A 17,975-nucleotide genomic window follows, 5' to 3' on the forward strand; every position below is an offset into this window, starting at 1 on the left:
TTAGTGATAATAAAAGGCCGTTTCATGAACAATTAACAAAACTTGTGTTACCAGAGGAGCATACTCCCAATAAGAATTTTATAGTTTTTATCTGTCATTTCATTTTCCTCATTAACTTAAATTGTGATTCTTATTTTCTAATGTTTCATTGTTTCTGTAAAACACTTTGAATCACACTGTTTGAATTGTGCTTTATAAATAAAACTTGCCTTGCCTAATCCTCTACACAGAAATGTTGGCACTATTAGCGCTCATGGATATCTAGGACATCACTATTAATGTCTAAAGTTTTTATGAAAATAGCCTTTACAGTTACACAAATATTGGACAGCAGGGACAGAGTTAATTTTTAGGTGACTTTGCAAATTTAAAGAAAGAGTGGTAAAACTTAAAGTTTGTACTCACCTTTTTGCTTTAAGTTGCTTTCCAGTGTAATGAGGTTTTCATAGAAGATAAAATAAATCTGGGAGCAGTTGCTCTCAAAGAATGCCTTCAGTTCACTCTTGTCAATGATGTCTGTGGAAACAGGAAATTGTGTCAATCAACAGAAATTGGTACGGTACATTACCTAAACATAAAAAAAGAAGAAAAATGTGCAAAAACACAGTTAAGTAATAAATATCACACAAACACAAAATAGCTTTTTTTATTTACATATGCATTTAAAAAGAAACACAAAAACACATATTGATATTTGTACTTCGTGGAATTTGATAGGGCTTTGTTGTATGTAAGCGGGGCAAAAGATAAAAGAAAACTGGGCTTGTTTGGATCAATAGACTGCTGAAAGCCACACCTCACTTTCATAGTTCTCACTTGATTAATATGAATGAACATGTTCATATTACCTAGTTTTTTATTTTGAATATTTACTCAACAAATTTAACTGCTACAGTAAAAGAAAATAGACAAATCCTAAGTAAAAAAAAAACCCAATCTGGCTTACTTTCACTGCTAGGGTTGGCCTGTTTTGAATAACCAAAAATAGGGCAGGATGATTTCTGGCAAAATAGCAGTAATTAAGGTTCACCTTCTGTTTCCATTCTCTCCCTAACACATGGCAAACTGGAAGAGTCCCAGAAACTCTCCAGCTCCTGGGGAGTGCTGGAATGGTGAACTATATGACAAAGACTCTTTCCACTTATCTTTGCGCTGGGATTAAAGCAGGGATAATAAAGACACATGATGGGAAAGTAAAGTAAATTCCAGGACTGTATTTAGTTTTTAAACCTTGATGAAGGAACATTTTGCAAGGTTTTATAAAGTAATGTCAGTTTAAAAGGTATCCGACAGGAAAAAAGTTTATCCTCAATATTTTATATCAGACTCAGCTAGCCAATGCCAACATATTAGTGCATACTTTACTAACAAACAGCCAGTTGTTGAGCTTGTGAGTTAAAGTTCACAAATACTCACATAATGATGGAGCTCTAACCTATGTAGCTCATCTATAATTACACCACTGAAGAAGAACTGAGCCATGGCAGGTACAGAGGAGCTAGCACAATAAAAATAATGCTTTTTATTTTTAATAGGGAAACAACACGTTGACTGAATTTAAAATAACACAGAGGGAGAAGTGGTGTGTCACAAAAAATGTAACAACCAAAAACTATCTGTAACCTGGGAACTGTTCAGCTAAACCCTCCATACTTTTGGTAAAAACTTGTGTTATAAAGTTAAAAAGCGGTATTCAGGATAGTAAGTGCCTAAGAAAGCAACAAGTAATGAGAAGCTGTTTGTTTGTTTAGTCAATTTTTTGTTTGTTTAGAGGATAGAACCAGTAAACAGAATTTGTGTCAGAGATGGATAGTTTGATACATTTAAAGATCATGAAGCAGTATATTATGTATTTTTGCTATAAAAACAAACAACCATATAATAAGCACCACATATATCTTAAGTATTCTAAATGCATTTTAATCCTTATCAAAGTTATTAAAATATTTTTTAAAACAAACACTTCAATTAAAGATTCAGTTCTCAGTTTTCAGTCTGCATGAACTGAACAATAAAAAATATCCAAATATCTAAACCTGCCAAAGAAAAAAAAATCATTTAATAGATCTAAACACCTGCACTGACTGAACACCTAAAAACGGTCAATGCAGTTCTAACACCTTTGACCACGGGAAAACCCAGTCACACTTACTCACAAGTTCCCCTGCTGGAAAGAGGAAGGCACATCATGCTACACTATCCAACTATGCATGTTGATCAAGCAGTACAGGAAAATCCGGGAATTTATTTGTCAGTTAGGATGTCCAGAAACAGATATTATTCTACTTCATCCGGTCACAAGACAGAAGTTTAAGTATGCAAAAAACCTCATACCTCAAAGCATTTTTGCAAGGCCCAGATGCTAGCTGTTAATACAAGCCAATAGTCTTTAAATGCTCTAAAAATACAAAATGATTTGTCTTCATTAACTTTTTTTTGTTCCTTTGCTGATTTCATCTGTTCAGCTCTAGTTATTGGCTACGATTACTTTTTTTTTTATTCAGAGTTCATAATTTGGATTTAAATAAATTGGAATTAAAGTATTCTCCTACGAGTTTACATGAAAATAATAATCCCGAATGGAGGTATACATGAAACACATCCTTACTTAATTCCTCTTTAGAGCGGCGGATTGGGAAGGGTTCTGATTGGACAAAGAGTGCATGTGACGTATGACGTATACCAGAAATATACAAAGTTTGCTCCATGCTTCTCGTCTTTTCAGTCGTAACTCGTAAAAACAACACAATAATTACCAGTTTCGCCGCTATTTTTATCATAAATTTGAAGTACCAGCTCAACACAAGCATACTACTTCACTTTTTGCAGCAACTGAGAAGGGGAAGAAAGATAGACCACCGAACACAGGAGGCAAAAACAATGCGCGTCATCGGGACAGGACAAGGTAACGAGCATGTGCAGAACAATCGGAATTAACTTGGAGCGGAATTAAGGTTCACATTATAGAGGAATTAAATAGTTCGGAATTCAAATGTGAATAGATTAGCCACTTATATTGGAATTAAGTTTAATTTTGAATAGAAATTAGCCTCAGGAATGAAGTGTTTACATGGTCGTTTTTCATCAGTTTAAAGCGGAATGAACTTTTATTCGGAATTAAACAGGAAATAAATCTCCCATGTAAACGCAGCAAGTGTGTCTCTTCCCCAATAACATCTAATATCATATGATCAAAAGGTATGCAAAGGGTTCAAAATGGTACAGACTTCCAGGCGTTTATGTATTAAGTGTTGAATGGATGGAAGTACCTTTGGATGTGCACTGTAAGATTTTGATGTGTTGAGTTGAGTAGGCAAAAGGACAAGTATCCTTTTCTATTTAACTATGTAACATTTGCATCATATGTTTAGCTTCGCTGTAAGTTACCAGCTATTTTTTAAGGCATTACAGGGACACAGATGGGCTTTAAACGATTCCTTATTTCCAGCCTGAAAAAAAAATCTATAAATAACTTTTTGTATAAAATGAGATGCAGTGAGAGAACTGGTCAGTTTGTTCTCAAGTTCACATCTTCCACCAGAATGAATATAATCTGGAGCTGATGCTATTCTGAAAGGTTCAGTGGAGAAAAACATGTGACATAGGCCCATCGGTCACTGAACAGCTGAGGGAAATACATCATGAGTGGAAGAGAAGACACACATATACACAAACATAATGGTAAGCGGGAAAAAAAGAGCAGGAAAATATTATTAAGATGCCTTATATCAAGTTAACCATGTACCACCACAACCATGTATAGACAAAAACAACAAAATGAAAAGCCTGTTTAGTTTTCCAATCAAAAACTGCTCATGAGAGATATGCCATGTTTATACCAGTGGACAATTGTGCAATGTGATAATAAAAGCAGCAAATAACCTCTGGCTGTAAATCATTTGAAATAAAAACAAATTGCCAGTTTTATCCAATTATGTAAACATCTGGACACCATTATGACAGTTGACCAAATTTATCGCAAATTACTGCAATTAAACTAGTAATTGTCAGCTGTAACAGAGGTGGACTAACTACATTAGCAAACAGTTAAATATGTTGATGTCACTCTTGGGTAATGAATGAATTTACAACAGGCTTGCTTCGAACTTAAAGCTGGGGTAGGTAACCTTGCTCCGAGACATTTTTATACTCTGGGTGAAGTCTTCTTCACCCAGAGTGAAAATGTATAGACTTCTATCATCCTGATAGAAGTCTATACATTTTTTAAATCATGAACAAGAAATATAGTCTGACTACTCAGTTTACTGTGGGCCAAATTGAAGTTCTTCTCCCGGCGCCCTTCCTCCCCCTCCAGCAGCGCATACCTGATAGCCACACCATGCAAATAAATAACATGTTAAGATTAAAATATAAAGTAATGAAGAAGAAACTTGGAAGGCAAACATGTTTGAGAAAATGCAGGAAGGGTTTCCCCGACCCGGCTTATTTGCTTCCTCCCGCTAATCGGCCGAGAAAGAGAAAATTGTTGGTGGAAAAAGCTGCAAACTAGAAAAAAAATCTCTCCGCCAAGGCATTTAAAACATTACTGGATCCAAACAGTGTTCCAGATCACCACCTGAATTAAATCAGTTCTTCCTTTTCACATTTCTAACTCCTGAAAATTTAATTAAAATCCATCCATAACTTTTTGAGTTACCTTGAACACGGACAGATGAACGCCAGTAAAACATAACCGTCTTGACGAGTAAGAAAGAAGCCTTGGATCACGCAAGGGGCAAAACCAGAGGAGCCAAGACAGGGTGCCACTTTGAATTCTTGCTCGCTCCCCAACATTACCTACCCCAGCTTTAATGCTCAATACAATTTTTTCTGTTACCTCCAAAAATTAATAATGTAAGAATTTTAACCAGATTATTTGAATATGGTTATGTGGTATAATTTCATCTTTCACAATGGCTGTTGTGACTTTCGTAAGTGACTCCACCTACATAATTTTTTTCCCCCCACAGATGCTATTTCTCACTTATACTTTAGGGCCAAATCAGAAAATAATTCCAACATAATAAAAACCAGACAGAAAATTATGGCAACAGATGTGCTGTCCACATAACCCAAAGCTACAGAAAAACCATTTAAGCCAATAATAAAAATTCTTTAAGATGAGTTCAGTTGACTTAGCCCATTTTTGGAATAATGATCTGGAATATGAGATGTGGTTTTATCTATCTATCTTCTCTCATTTGAGACTTGGAATTTCTTTGGCTGAGAGGTAGAAATTATTCAATATGAGCATTGTGAGCCCATACTCAAAGAAATTCTTTGCTCTGTGGCTTTTACTGACTTCTCAGGTAACAGCATGTGGACAGAAAGAGACAGAACCTGTTTTCTAGGCCCTGGGGATGCTTGGGATGACACTATATACTATATCCTTTGCACCAAACAAGGTAACGGTGTCCTATAAATGACACCACTTTATCTGCAAACCTCCAGTCTCAAATACAGAAAGGCTTATGTTAAAAGTAGTGAAAGAGAGCTGGATCATTGATAGCTGTTATGGTTGGAGGACCATAACATTGGTGACTGAAAAAGCTGGAAGTTATTCCTTTTCCTTAGAGCCCTCAGTTACAAGAAGCTAAAAAGATGCAGCTTCAAATGCCCCTTTTATTTATTAGATATATAACATTAAAGACTTCATTCATCTGTTATAGAGCAATCCTATTCAATAAAGGGTCACATTTATATTGATGTTCCTCATTGCTTTATTTCAGTCTTGACACACAGAGAGCCAAAGTGCATGCCCAAGATTATCATTTCACCAAGATTATACCTCATTTCATTAACAGTCTCGAAATTGTATCAATTATGTTTCATATTATTATATAAAACAAGCTGTCAAAAGTAAGTCCTGTACCACTTCTCAGATCCTAAAACAAAAGTTGGCACCAAATAACAACTGGTAACTCTGAAAAACTGAAGACTAGAAAATTTAAGTTTGATCTAACAAGGTCCTCTTATCAAATGAGCACATCATCTGATGTCAAGAATAAATCCATGACTGAATCTACATTGAGATCAGGAATTTACCACTTGATGAAGTTCAAGTCGTAAAAAACAAAACCCTTTTTTTTTTTGTTTTTATTTTTAAAACAAAGTGGATCCCTGCTTAACATCACAATGGTTTTTCTGTAAAGAAGCTCATTTAGTGCATTTCCGTTTCTGGAAACGGTGTAACTGTACCATCATCTTAAGTATTAAGTCAGCTTTTTGTTACTGATTGAATAATCTCTGGAATAATGCAGACAGCGATAACTAAATGATTCAAAGACCTACAATCTGCAGTGGCATTCATGCCAAAAACAGCAGCTGAGGCAAGTTAGGATTTGATGGCACAGTTTTCCATTGTGATATATTTCCTGTTAACTGTCAGGGAAGGGCAGTTGCTCCACTCCCACATCAGAAGTCCAGCTGGAAAATAATAATGTTCAACCAAAGCTGACATTTACTTCGGAAGGCCGAAAATTACAGTGTTCTTTCAAATTGTTCTAAGAAAGCTAATACTATCAGTCTTTTTCAGAAAACTGATTAAATACATCAGTGTTTTCCAATGCCAGGATGGTCAAACAGCACTTTTTTAATATTTTGGGTAACTGAGACCATCTAAATCACATCACCTCCAAGGAAAATTAAAAATGAAGGGGAGTTCAACAGACAAACACTGCACTATATAACCAAGTTGTTCCTTTGGCTCACAACAACTTCGCATGAGGTAATCAGGAAAAAGAGAACAAAAAAAAGTATACCATTCATCTTGTGTGTGAGGCAAATATAATTCAAAGCTTTAGCTGAATAATTGATGTGCCTCTGGTAATTCTAGTGAATTGATTTTTAACTCAGTTTGCCCAGTAAGCACTAAGTGAGTGCTCCCAGCAGTACGCCTACTGTGCTTGTTAGCCAACTAGGTTAAGGTCATCCAGTCAGCTGAAACCTCTGGTACATTTGCACTATCTTTGGGCTGCTCTGCCCATGGCTGCCTGTTCAAACTTAATCAGCACATAACGCATAAAATAAAAACTCACAATGAATGTTCAGAGATTACGTCAAACCATATTTACCTCTATAGGCAACATCCAATATATACTTTTAATGCCACTTGAAACTGAATCATTAATATGCCATGTCACACACAAAAAGTCTAATCAAGTCTTTGATCCGACAGACTCATTTGCATTAGCTTTGGGCTATCTAACACTGCAGGTGCACTATATTCTTGCCAGAAAGGAGATGAGAGAGAAAACACTTTCTTTGGCTGTCTCCTCAGAAAAACACAGAGGTCTCTTTAAGAGCCTCAATAGATATGGTGGAAGCTCTTGTGGAAGCTGACAGATGCACCATTGATGGCACTTTGCATCTTGAATGGTTATCTAAATACACAGGACAAAGACTAAAAACAAACACTTCTTTGACAGCAGAAAAACAATTTCCACTCTGGTTCAAGATTATGTAAAACAGCAACAAGTTTCCTCCAGAGCAATTTGCACAAGGTCTTTAGAGGAGAGTGTCTCCAGGCAGCTGATGGTATTTTGTTGTCATGATGAGTCCAAGGAATCTGCTTCACTTGACCCTGAGAGCCTCCTGGAAACACTTAAAGGAATATTACATAGGATGTATATGCTGCCATGACACATTTGGACCCAGATATATTCAACACCATCAAAGATACTCCCAACGTTTTTGTTGATTAAACAGTTTGGTGAACACTTCAATAACTATGTCCTAAAATTGTTTTGTTAAGTTGGTCTCATGATGAAAAACAAATATGAAACAAAACATTAAAACTAATGTTGTTCTAGGAAGTTATGTAATATTTACTGCGGTTAATGTGAATCGTGCTGCAAACTCCAGACACGGTTGTGTTATTTTTTTTTGCCTCCAGTATGTTGTTACTGCCTGTTTGCATGCTGACAGCAACAAGCTTCACTATATCACAGATGGTAGGGCTGTGATGACATGCTTTTGTCCTGATACTATTTGTTTCTGATTTTTTTGGGTGCTGATTTGATTTAAATTGTGATTCTCAAAATTCTTAGATATTACTGATTTTTGTAGACTAAAAACAAACAAAAAAAAAAATGTAGAAAATTTTTTTTGCTCGTCATTCTTAATTTCAATTGGGGGGGGGAAAAAAACCAATAGCCAGACCATCATTATGCTGGTATAATGGCCAAGAAAACAAGTAAAAAGATCAATAAAAAATAAAAATGAAAATAAATTTTAATGGATTTTGTTTTAATCATGATGCATGATCAACTAAGTACATATAAGGTTATAGTTTATGCAGTCTTTTCAAAAGTGTTTGATAATGACTTGTCAAACTACCTGTTTAACAAGAGGGAGATGATAAATTTCTAAAGAAAAACAAAATAAAATCCTAATTTGAGTTACTTGCCAGAACAGCCCAACTTAATCAACATTTCATATGAAATGGAAAAATGTTATAAACACAACTGAAACAATAATCTGAAGTTATGAGTCCTGAAATTCCACACAAGTGCCTCTGAAGAATTAATCAGTGAGATTAGGAACAAAAATACAGTCATCAGCAGAAAAATTGCTTTGAGACTCATGCACTACAGTTGATCATCAACTGTACTGAAACAAGGTTAATCATAAAACTCCTGCTGACAAAGGCGAATCTGTCACATGATACAATGAGCCGTTGCCAGTACTGAGGCCTTGATGGCACACAGCTGCCCTTAATACTTTAAATTATACTCAAAGCATGCAAATCTGGAGTTACCTTAAATGGCAATTATTCTATGAATTGGCAGTTATCAGAAATTTGACAAATCACATGATGCCTAATGCGAAGGACTTCTCTTTTAACTAGGCTTATGGTTAGAAAAACCAAATGACCTAAACTGGACTCGAGTTTAGCTTATCAGGGATGTTTATTACAACTAACTTACTTACTTTTCTCTATCAGCATTTACAGTTGATCCAAGTGTGGATTTTTCCATTACAGCATTCAGGTTACAGGTTTGTGCCATGCAACACTGCCAACATTCTCCTACTCCGGAGGAGCAAGGTCCCTAAAATTGAAACCCCTCTATCCAATGGTAAGACACTAACTATTTATAAAATATTCCATTAAATGTCTCTTGAACTTGCAAGGCCAGATAATACTGCATCAGAGTGGGTACAGAGTTTCTAGATATTACTTCAGCCATACCAGTGTGCACAATAGTGACAACAAGCACAGGTATGCAACTATATTTGGTTATCTCATTAGCATTAAACAATGAATTTCTACTCTCTTTTTATTTATCTATATATTTAATTTAGCTTCATCAGCAGTTGAATCTGTGTCTTTAATTAAAGAAATATTTTGTGTAACAACAGGTTACCAAAAGATTCATTAAAATTTGTTACAGGCTGCAATGACATTTTGGTCATGATCGATTTGTGTACATTTCATAATATGGTGCACAACAATGTGCACAAAGCTATGCGTTAGCCTAAGTACCAATCTTTTGTAAAGTATTAATAAAGATTGAGCTTGAATGAAAACTGATTTGTCTTTAAAGTTTTTACCCTCTCTGTTATCTTAAAATCTGCTGCTTCCATGTGAACATGGGTTGTTGACCCCAGAGGCCAAATAAATAAATGACAGCCAATGAGGTTTCAGGCTGGATGACACTGGGCATCATCTGGGCAATGCTTTTAAAAGTAATGATTAACATGCTGTCAGGTTAAAGCGACTGCGTAAAGCAGGTCAAATTCTCATAATGACCTTTAATTTGTGCTTTTCCAAAAATAGATTGATTTATTTACTTGATAGATTAATCCATTAAACATATATTAACTAGAATTTGAAATTAAAGTTGTGAAGACTCTAAACATGAAGTTTGATGCTAAGAATAATTGTTGCAATAGCAACATTATTTTAACAAACACAAAAACGTGCAATCAAAATTAAACTGGCTTTTCACACCACTTGGTGCTTGTAATTTCATTACAATGTCTGTGTGCCAGAGCTTGCATGGATGCCTCTGGACTTGCAGTCAGTGTCTGGCTGTGTAACAGATTGGACGCTATGAGACTGCACAGAGCACAGTGTGAAAAAGTCATGGCAGAGCAGGCAAGCCTGACCTCATCCCAGTTTGAATCCACACTTAAAAGACTGGCTTATCTCAGCAACTGAATGCTTAAGAAGTGGCAACTTCCCTCTACCTTAAGAGGTAGAGGGAAGTCGCCACTTATATCATATTATATATCAGGGGCAGCATATAAATTTTCTTCTAATTAAAAACCAATTAAAGATCCAAAATGAAACAAAGCCTACATTGGTGACTTGTTCCCATTCAGCAAAGCAAAACACAAGCCACCATATACTGCAGACCAAAGCCAAATGTATATCTTTCTGTGTTGTAGTAATGAACTATATCTACCAGTAATTCTAAATTTCTTTATACCCTTTCTTCACCAGCTAAAATTTGTCCTCAAAACTATAGACGAGTAACCTGGAAAAAAGTAAGCCACAGCAAAGTGTTTATTTTTCTTTGGCTTTAGATTATATGAAGATTAGTCAGAGCTTCAGCACCCAAAGAAGCAACATAAAATCTAAATCCACTTTGAGATCAAACCTTGACAACAAATGTTGCTACAGTAAACCACAACTCCTGGTTTAGGTATGGATATGATAAAAGCAGAGAAGGTAAACAGTGGAAGCAGAGAAACTGGTTTTTCACTGGGTGCTGTATAATAACCACACAGACATCATCAGGCAGAGCACAGGGCACGAGTGTTTTGCTATCTCTACCTCTACTAACTGGCCAAGAAGAAAAATGAAATAAGCCATTCATTCGATACCACATGATTTTTATCATATTTGAAATTTGGGTTTTGCCAAAGATGTAAAATAGATGATGAAGTAATGCCCTATGTTAAAAACAGAAAAACAAGGTCAGGAGGACATTGGTTCTGGTATAGAAATATTACATCCTTGATATTACCTAGCATTATTTTGCCAAGAAACCAAGACAAAAGAGACAAGGAAGGACACAAGCCAAGAAACTCGATTCAAGCATTTATGTGATGAAAACTTGAAACATAAGTCAATGACCTGTTTTAACGTTCATTTGTTTTTAAAGCTCAAGACACGGCAGAGTCCTGATAATAATCCACAATGTGTTTCTGCTAAACCTGTTAAATTCATAGCTGAAAAAAAGTCATGTTACTGATCAGACATATTGATATCTATGGTATGAATGCAGTCCAAAATGCCAGTAAAAGCCTTTTCAACACCAGCTGGGGTGACCCAGCAGCAGTAGTAGTCATGATGTGACTTCCTTAGTCTCTATGCTTTTCCATGGCTAAATTTGCTATTCTAATGAGTCAGGGATTGTGGCACAGGACTTCTTTGTGCTCCTAAATGCTTATCTTAACAATGCTACCAGTTTGGAAGCCATACACATTAACAATGGAAACAAGGGTGGAGAGAAGCTGATTTTTAAAGTAGATAAAATATAGTAGTCATTCTTTACACCTGACGTTCTTTGTCAGACTAGTTCACTTAACAGTACCTTAAATGTTTTTTTTTTTCCAAAAGAACTAACAATTAAACATGAAAAAGTGGTACACAACTTGTAGTATACATCTGTTATACAGGTATTATGTTTTAAAAAACATATCAATATTTTCTGTTGTCAAAACATATGCAAGTCAAAGATTGTAGTTAGTGTAAACGTCACATTCTGTAGGTCTGTTTAGCTAAAAATTTAAGCTCTTTAGAAATGAAGTTATATTTCCTGTTCAGTCTAGACTTACGGGGGCTCTATGATGCTATTTATAGTTTTTTGAGCTTTGTACAGTGTTAAAGTGTTGAATACTCAAACATATGAGTGGTGCTGTTTTTTGTTTTTTTTAAATCACCTAAACACATATTTGAGTTTTCCAGCACTCTCTACGTTCAGTGTCCATGGCAATGGAAACGATTAGTTTTAGAGAGTTTTTCTACTTCTAAATTTTAGTCTAATCCATGGGGAGGGACTCAGTGATTGGTCATCTTCTCTAGGTTTTGTACGTTCACGAGAAGAAAACCACACCCACCTTCACTGCTTAGTATAAGTAGTCCTAGCAGTTGACCAATCAAACGCAGCCTGCAAGCACGACATAGGGCGGAGTTTTCTCTGTTTGCTTGTTTCTGTCAGAGGGTCCTCTGAGAGAATCAATACAAAATTAATAAAGGGGATTGTGAAAAATGCTTGATTATTTCTTGCCCTTCTGGACTTGCAGATTAAAATAAATTAGACTGAAAAGTGCAGAATAGACCCAACAAGGTAGGAAAGAGATGCAGCCTTTAACACTACCATCTATTCATGTTATGTTTAGGCCAACAACAATAAGCTTGTTTAACATACTTCTGGACATGGTGATAAGGCCGTAAACACAATAAGACACAAATATTTTTTGCCTAACAGATGATGATCTTATTCACAGGGTGTGAAACACTTCTGGTCAGGACATGTGAATTAAACTGTAATCTCAAAGAAAGCACGACTGAACTTTGACAACTTTTCTTCAGTGAAGTGTCCCCTAACAAGGACTTATTCAGCATCTATCTCGTATCCTATAGAAAACCTGCACTCTCTCCAGCGATTAAAAGTCAGTTTGATGTTGACTCATCTTGTGCCTTCCTCGGTTTTCTATTTTGTCCTCTTCTCCTCTGATAACAAACCTTTAATAATTCTTTACTCTAATAGTTAAACTGAACTCCTTTCCATGTTTTCATTATTGTTGACATGCCTACTTTTTCTTTTCTTTTTGAGTAAAGTTGTAAAGCTGAAAAGAGGCTAATGCTGCTCACAAGTCTAACTTAAGTGTTTCATTTAGAAACATTAAAAAGGAGTATCACAAGTCAGATGAAAAAGCTTTTACTCTTGAGGGTCCCTCCAGTTTTGTGTTCATTGTGGTTAGCACTGTGGCCTCACAGCAAGAAGGTCGCTGGTTCGATCCTTGGCTGGTTTGGTCAGTGGCCTTTCTGTGTGGAGTTTGCATGTTCTCCCCGTGTATGCGTGGGTTCTCTCCGGGTACTCCGGCTTCCTTCCACCATCCAAAGATAGGTTAATTGGTCACTCTAAATTGCCCCTAGGAGTGAGTGTTGTTCGTCTCTCTGTGTGTGGCCCTGCGATGGACTGGCGAGCTGTCCAGGGTGTACCCTGCCTGTCGCCCAAAGCCGGCTGGGATAGGCTCCAGCTTCCCCGCGACCCTGAATTGGAATAAGCGGTTCGGAAAATGAATGAATGAATGAATGTCTCCTGTGGTGGTGCTTCAGTTTGGGATTTCCTCTTTGAAAACCAGCACTTTCGACTGACCCTGACCCAAACAACTGTTGCAGCCCACAATGTACATTTCTTCTCTTTTTTTTTTTTTTTCATAAGGAAAAGGGACAAAACCTCTTCTGGCGACAAAGTCAAACAACTACATCCACAAACACACCTGGTTGTTATCACTAGCAACATTTCCAAAACATGCTGTTGTTCTCACACAGTTCAGCAACAGATTCCAGCTGAGTAGGTTTACACCAGCTAAAGAGGACAAAAATGAACAACAGCTACTTGGGGATAGTTTTTTGTTTTTAAATAGTTGATAAACATGATGAACAAATGAATCTTCCAGTTTTTTTTGCCAATGAGCCTACTGTCAAGTTCTTGCAATATAGAACTGAGCTAGAGACTCTTCAGTAGCTACAGCTCATAGGCTACTGACTTTGCACACTGACCGCCAAGCTATGGGAGTAAGTTTATAAATAAAAATAAATAAATTCCACACGGATTCACATTCATGTCAATGGAGGATTTTCCACACTTGCACCTGCACTCCTGCCATCTGTAGTGTTATTTTTGTAATAAATGGGGCACTGGCATGCATCAGTGAATGCAAAGTGAGTTGAATGATGAGAATGACTTTGCGCGGGTAAGATTCAGAGGAAAAGCGGTTTGTGGCACCAGTGAGAGGACTGATCAGGTGGTTTGCTGGGCTCCTGTAATTAACAACCTCAGCCAAATCCAACCAGGCATGACCAGCAAATTAACATGCAGCAGCTTTCACACTCTGTCCCACAGATCTGCTCAGTGAGCAGAAAACCAATACAGGGCCATTCTGAAAATAGCCCAGACCACAGATTGTCCTTTCAATAACAATACCACTGACACTACAGCGTGATTCAAAAAGCTTGTTTAACATACTTCTGGACATGGTGACAAGGCCGTAAACACAATAAGAAAAATGTTTATTGCTTAGCAGATGATGATCTTGAACAGAGGACGGAGGGATAGGAAGTTTTCCAGTCACCAAAAGCACTTTTGTGAAGAAATTATTGCGGTATTTGAAATCTCAAGACATTAGCTTCTCCTCATATTAAACAAAATAACCAGGTTTAGCAGCTCAGCATCAAACTATTTATCAAATTTTCTGCCGCTAAGGAGTATAACAGCTTTATTTCTGAGGGAAAAAAGAATGATTTGCCTGAAGGAATGTACTTCTTTTTAGTGAAATCATAGATAGATAATTTTCTCATAAAACTATGGTAAAATATTGTATTAATTCTTTGTATAATAACATAGGTGATATTATGGGGTGGGAAGGGAGTAAAGAAAAAACAACAACAAAAAAAAAAAAAAAGCCTATAGCACTTCATGGAAGGACCTGCATCCAACTGGACAGTCCACTAACACCTTCCTACGATGTCCTCTCCTGTTTGATCTTGTGCTTGTGTTGCTCTCACTCATATGTAAGTCGCTTTGAATAAAAGCATCTGCTAAATGACTATAGAATGGAATAGAATAGCATAGAACAGAATAGAATAGAATAGAACAAAAAAAAAAAAAAAAAAAAAAAAAAAAAAAAAAAAAAAAAACCAGCCTCCCCCTGAGCCAGGTCCCTGTCCTACCCTTCACAACACCCCTGCTCTCATCACTGCTTCCTGCCGACACAGGAACCAACAGGGACAAGAGGAAATTCTTCCTCAGCTGAAACCACTACAAAAAGTGGGAGTTTAAGAGACACGAACATGTAGGGAACCTACTATCTGCTGCTGGACAAACAGACAAGTATTATCTTAAGCAGCACATGAGGGAAAGAAAAACACAAGACGACATGCAGGGCCCAGTGCTGACCTCCACCTCGAACTTGTCTTGACATTGATTGTAAGTTTTGATAGAGAGAGAGAGAGAGATCTTAAATCGATCTCTCATAAAAATTATCAAGCTTGCACATAAACTGCCCATCACTGTAGTGGCACTACGCCAGAAATCAGTAAAATACAGAACATGCCAACACAAAAGGTCACATTCAATTATGCAAACAACAGTTCAACTTTTAAACATTTCTAATCAGACTTAACCACCTTCCTCCTCCTCGGTACAGAAACATGACAAACTTCACAAAAGTGCAGCACTGTTACTAATTTCTCATTTTCTTCTTAAAATATGATCAAATTCAGCAGAATACAGTATCTAAATATAACCACAATATCAATAGTTTGGATTAAATTTCACTGTTTTTAGACCATGTTCTTTTGTTTGTTTTCTGTTTAAGCCTTTATATTCCACATACATATTATTTATCACTTTGTAGTTACGGTCAATAACAATGACATAAGTCCATGTGTATGTGTTCATAAGAACACATACACATGTAGAACTTGATATTCTTTTTTACATGTTATAGAGCAATTAATGTACATAAGTGAGCCACTTTGACATTAAGGAGAGAAATCACCTCGGGTTTTGCTCTTATAATGAAAAAACAGCATTTTCCCCCTGAAATCTAGAAACTATTGACATTGTTCCTCTCCACACTTTTCCACATTGCTCACTGACCCCGATTTGTCTGTGATTCAGTGGTTATAACACAAGTGCTCAGTACAGTGAGCTATAGTTCCCAATAAAATGCAAGGTGATGTTGAATATTTTGGCCATGGGATTCAATTAAGATGTTTTTGTGTGCATGAAATGTTAATTAATTCATGCAATATAGTGTGAAATTACACCTCTTTGTTGTTGAGATTATTTTAGTTTGTTTGCAATTTCATTCAACTTGCCCTGATACTGTCATATGGAGTTTCTGTACAAAGTATTACAAATACTTGTTCACATGTCAATTTGAATATGACATTCAATCTTTCCAGTTGTGTTTACATGTGTAGTGTGGACACAACAGTACCAAACATGATACCATATCAAACTGCACAACATTATGAAACCCCAGACCATTTTTTCTCTGGTTAAGCGAAGTAAACTAATAAAGAGAAAACTGATTAACGTTAATGTTGCATTTCCAGTTTCTATATATTCAAGGTTTGTCTTTATTGTGTTTTTAAAAAAAAAAGAGTACACATTCATTGTCCCACCCCCCTTCATTGGTGGAACAGAAAGGTCTAAAAAAAAAAAAAAAAAAAAAAAAAAAAAAAAAAAAAAAAAGTCTATATCATGCATTTATTACAATATACAGTTACAAAACTATGCCATCTCAGAGTAAGTACTTATTGCAAAAGGTCAAACACCAGATTCACTTAAAGTTTAACTTTCATTTCACATGCCTGTCTGAACCTTTTATGCAAATTTTTTAGTCGTTTAAACAGTATTATTATTGATAAATAAAAAATTATATAGCAGGCAGTGTAAAAAGAAAATGATGACTAGCAAAGTGCATAATACAAATTACTTATTGCATCATCAAAGTGCAGGAAAGCAAGGTGGGGATAATAACCAGTTTTATTACACTCATAAAACTTGAACTTCCTTGTCTAATAGAAAAAAGACAAAGGACTCCACATGAATGGGAATACTACATATATCATTTCCAAACAAAAACTATCAAGGTAAAAACTTCCTTGGCTTTTCACCTCAACCAAGCAAGCTGGAGAAAGCCTTGTCTCAACCAGACTGTAACACAGTATATATGAAGAGGGTTTTGTTTTTGCTTATAAAATACTAAATCACATGAATAAAATTAGGTTTTAAAACACCTAGGCTGACACAGGACTGCGTGACAACAAAGCTTGTGGTGAAGAACTGCCTTGCAAGCATTGATCAGTATCAGCATCAGTTAGCAATATTGGCAGGCTAGTTAGCAGCCATGGAGCTAGCTGGCGTCAGTTAGCATCCATGCCCCTACAGTGTGACCTGTTTAATCATAATGATACACTGAACAAATAATAATAATGACTACAAGCCATGAGAAGTGAACACTTCAAAGAGCACAAGGTGTCGTTATTGCCACAGGGAGAGCGCATGTTACCTGTCAGCTGGCTGAAATGATGAACTGTGGCGACAGTACAGCCAGCTAACCTGACGCCTTATAGCTAGCTCGGCTAGCTAAGCACCGACTATGCAGCATCCGAAGCCCGGTGACATTTCACTCACCTATCAGCGCCCGTAGGTGTTTGAGCCGGGTCAGAACATCCTTCTTTGGGTCCAGAACTTTCTGTGTAGATTTCTTGATGTCTCCATGCCCCCTTCGAGTGAACATTCCGCTATAAAATGCAACCGTGTGGAAGCAGAAATCACCTATGCTTCACCATGCACCGAAGCTCCAGTGTGGCTGTCACTTTCCTCGCCACCACTCTATGCTTGCTCAGTAAACATTGGGCCGACTGCCTCTGGTGGGTCCTTTTTTTTTTTTTTTTTTTTTTTTTTTTTTTTTGTTTAGAGGTGGGTGTGTAAATACGGAAGCACTGCCTGACAGTAAGGAGTGGTCACCGTCTGAATACGCCTTTTTAGTGCTGTGCACAACAGTTGCACCTTGCACTTTCATTGGTGTTTATGTCCATGTTTAAAATGACGTGTTTGTATGTTTTTATGTTACAGTCAAGCATCTATGATGAGCATCGTATCGCTTGTGCTATATGCCTTTAAAGAAACTGAGATGAAACTTTTTTTTTTCAACCATTTTTCTTTAAAAACATAATGAAACTTTTACTACTGTTACCCACAAATGACAAAAGGGCTGGC

At 36.6% G+C, this 17,975-nt stretch overlaps 1 protein-coding gene across 1 annotated transcript in view; it reads right to left on the minus strand.

Moving 5' to 3' along the window:
- Nucleotides 1-17,493, minus strand: part of ralgapa2 (Ral GTPase activating protein catalytic subunit alpha 2) — a gene marked incomplete at its 5' end in the record, with an annotated part of 100,170 nt that extends 82,677 nt beyond the window's left edge. Inside the window, 2 exon segments of the mRNA XM_079262309.1 lie at nt 406-516; nt 17,388-17,493. Of these exon segments, the coding sequence (XP_079118435.1) occupies nt 406-516; nt 17,388-17,493 (217 nt within the window).
- Nucleotides 17,494-17,975: the final 482 nt, after the last annotated feature.

This window comes from Telmatherina bonti (genome assembly GCF_933228915.1).
Source record: "Telmatherina bonti genome assembly, chromosome: 22".
NCBI classification, from domain to species: domain Eukaryota; kingdom Metazoa; phylum Chordata; class Actinopteri; order Atheriniformes; family Telmatherinidae; genus Telmatherina; species Telmatherina bonti.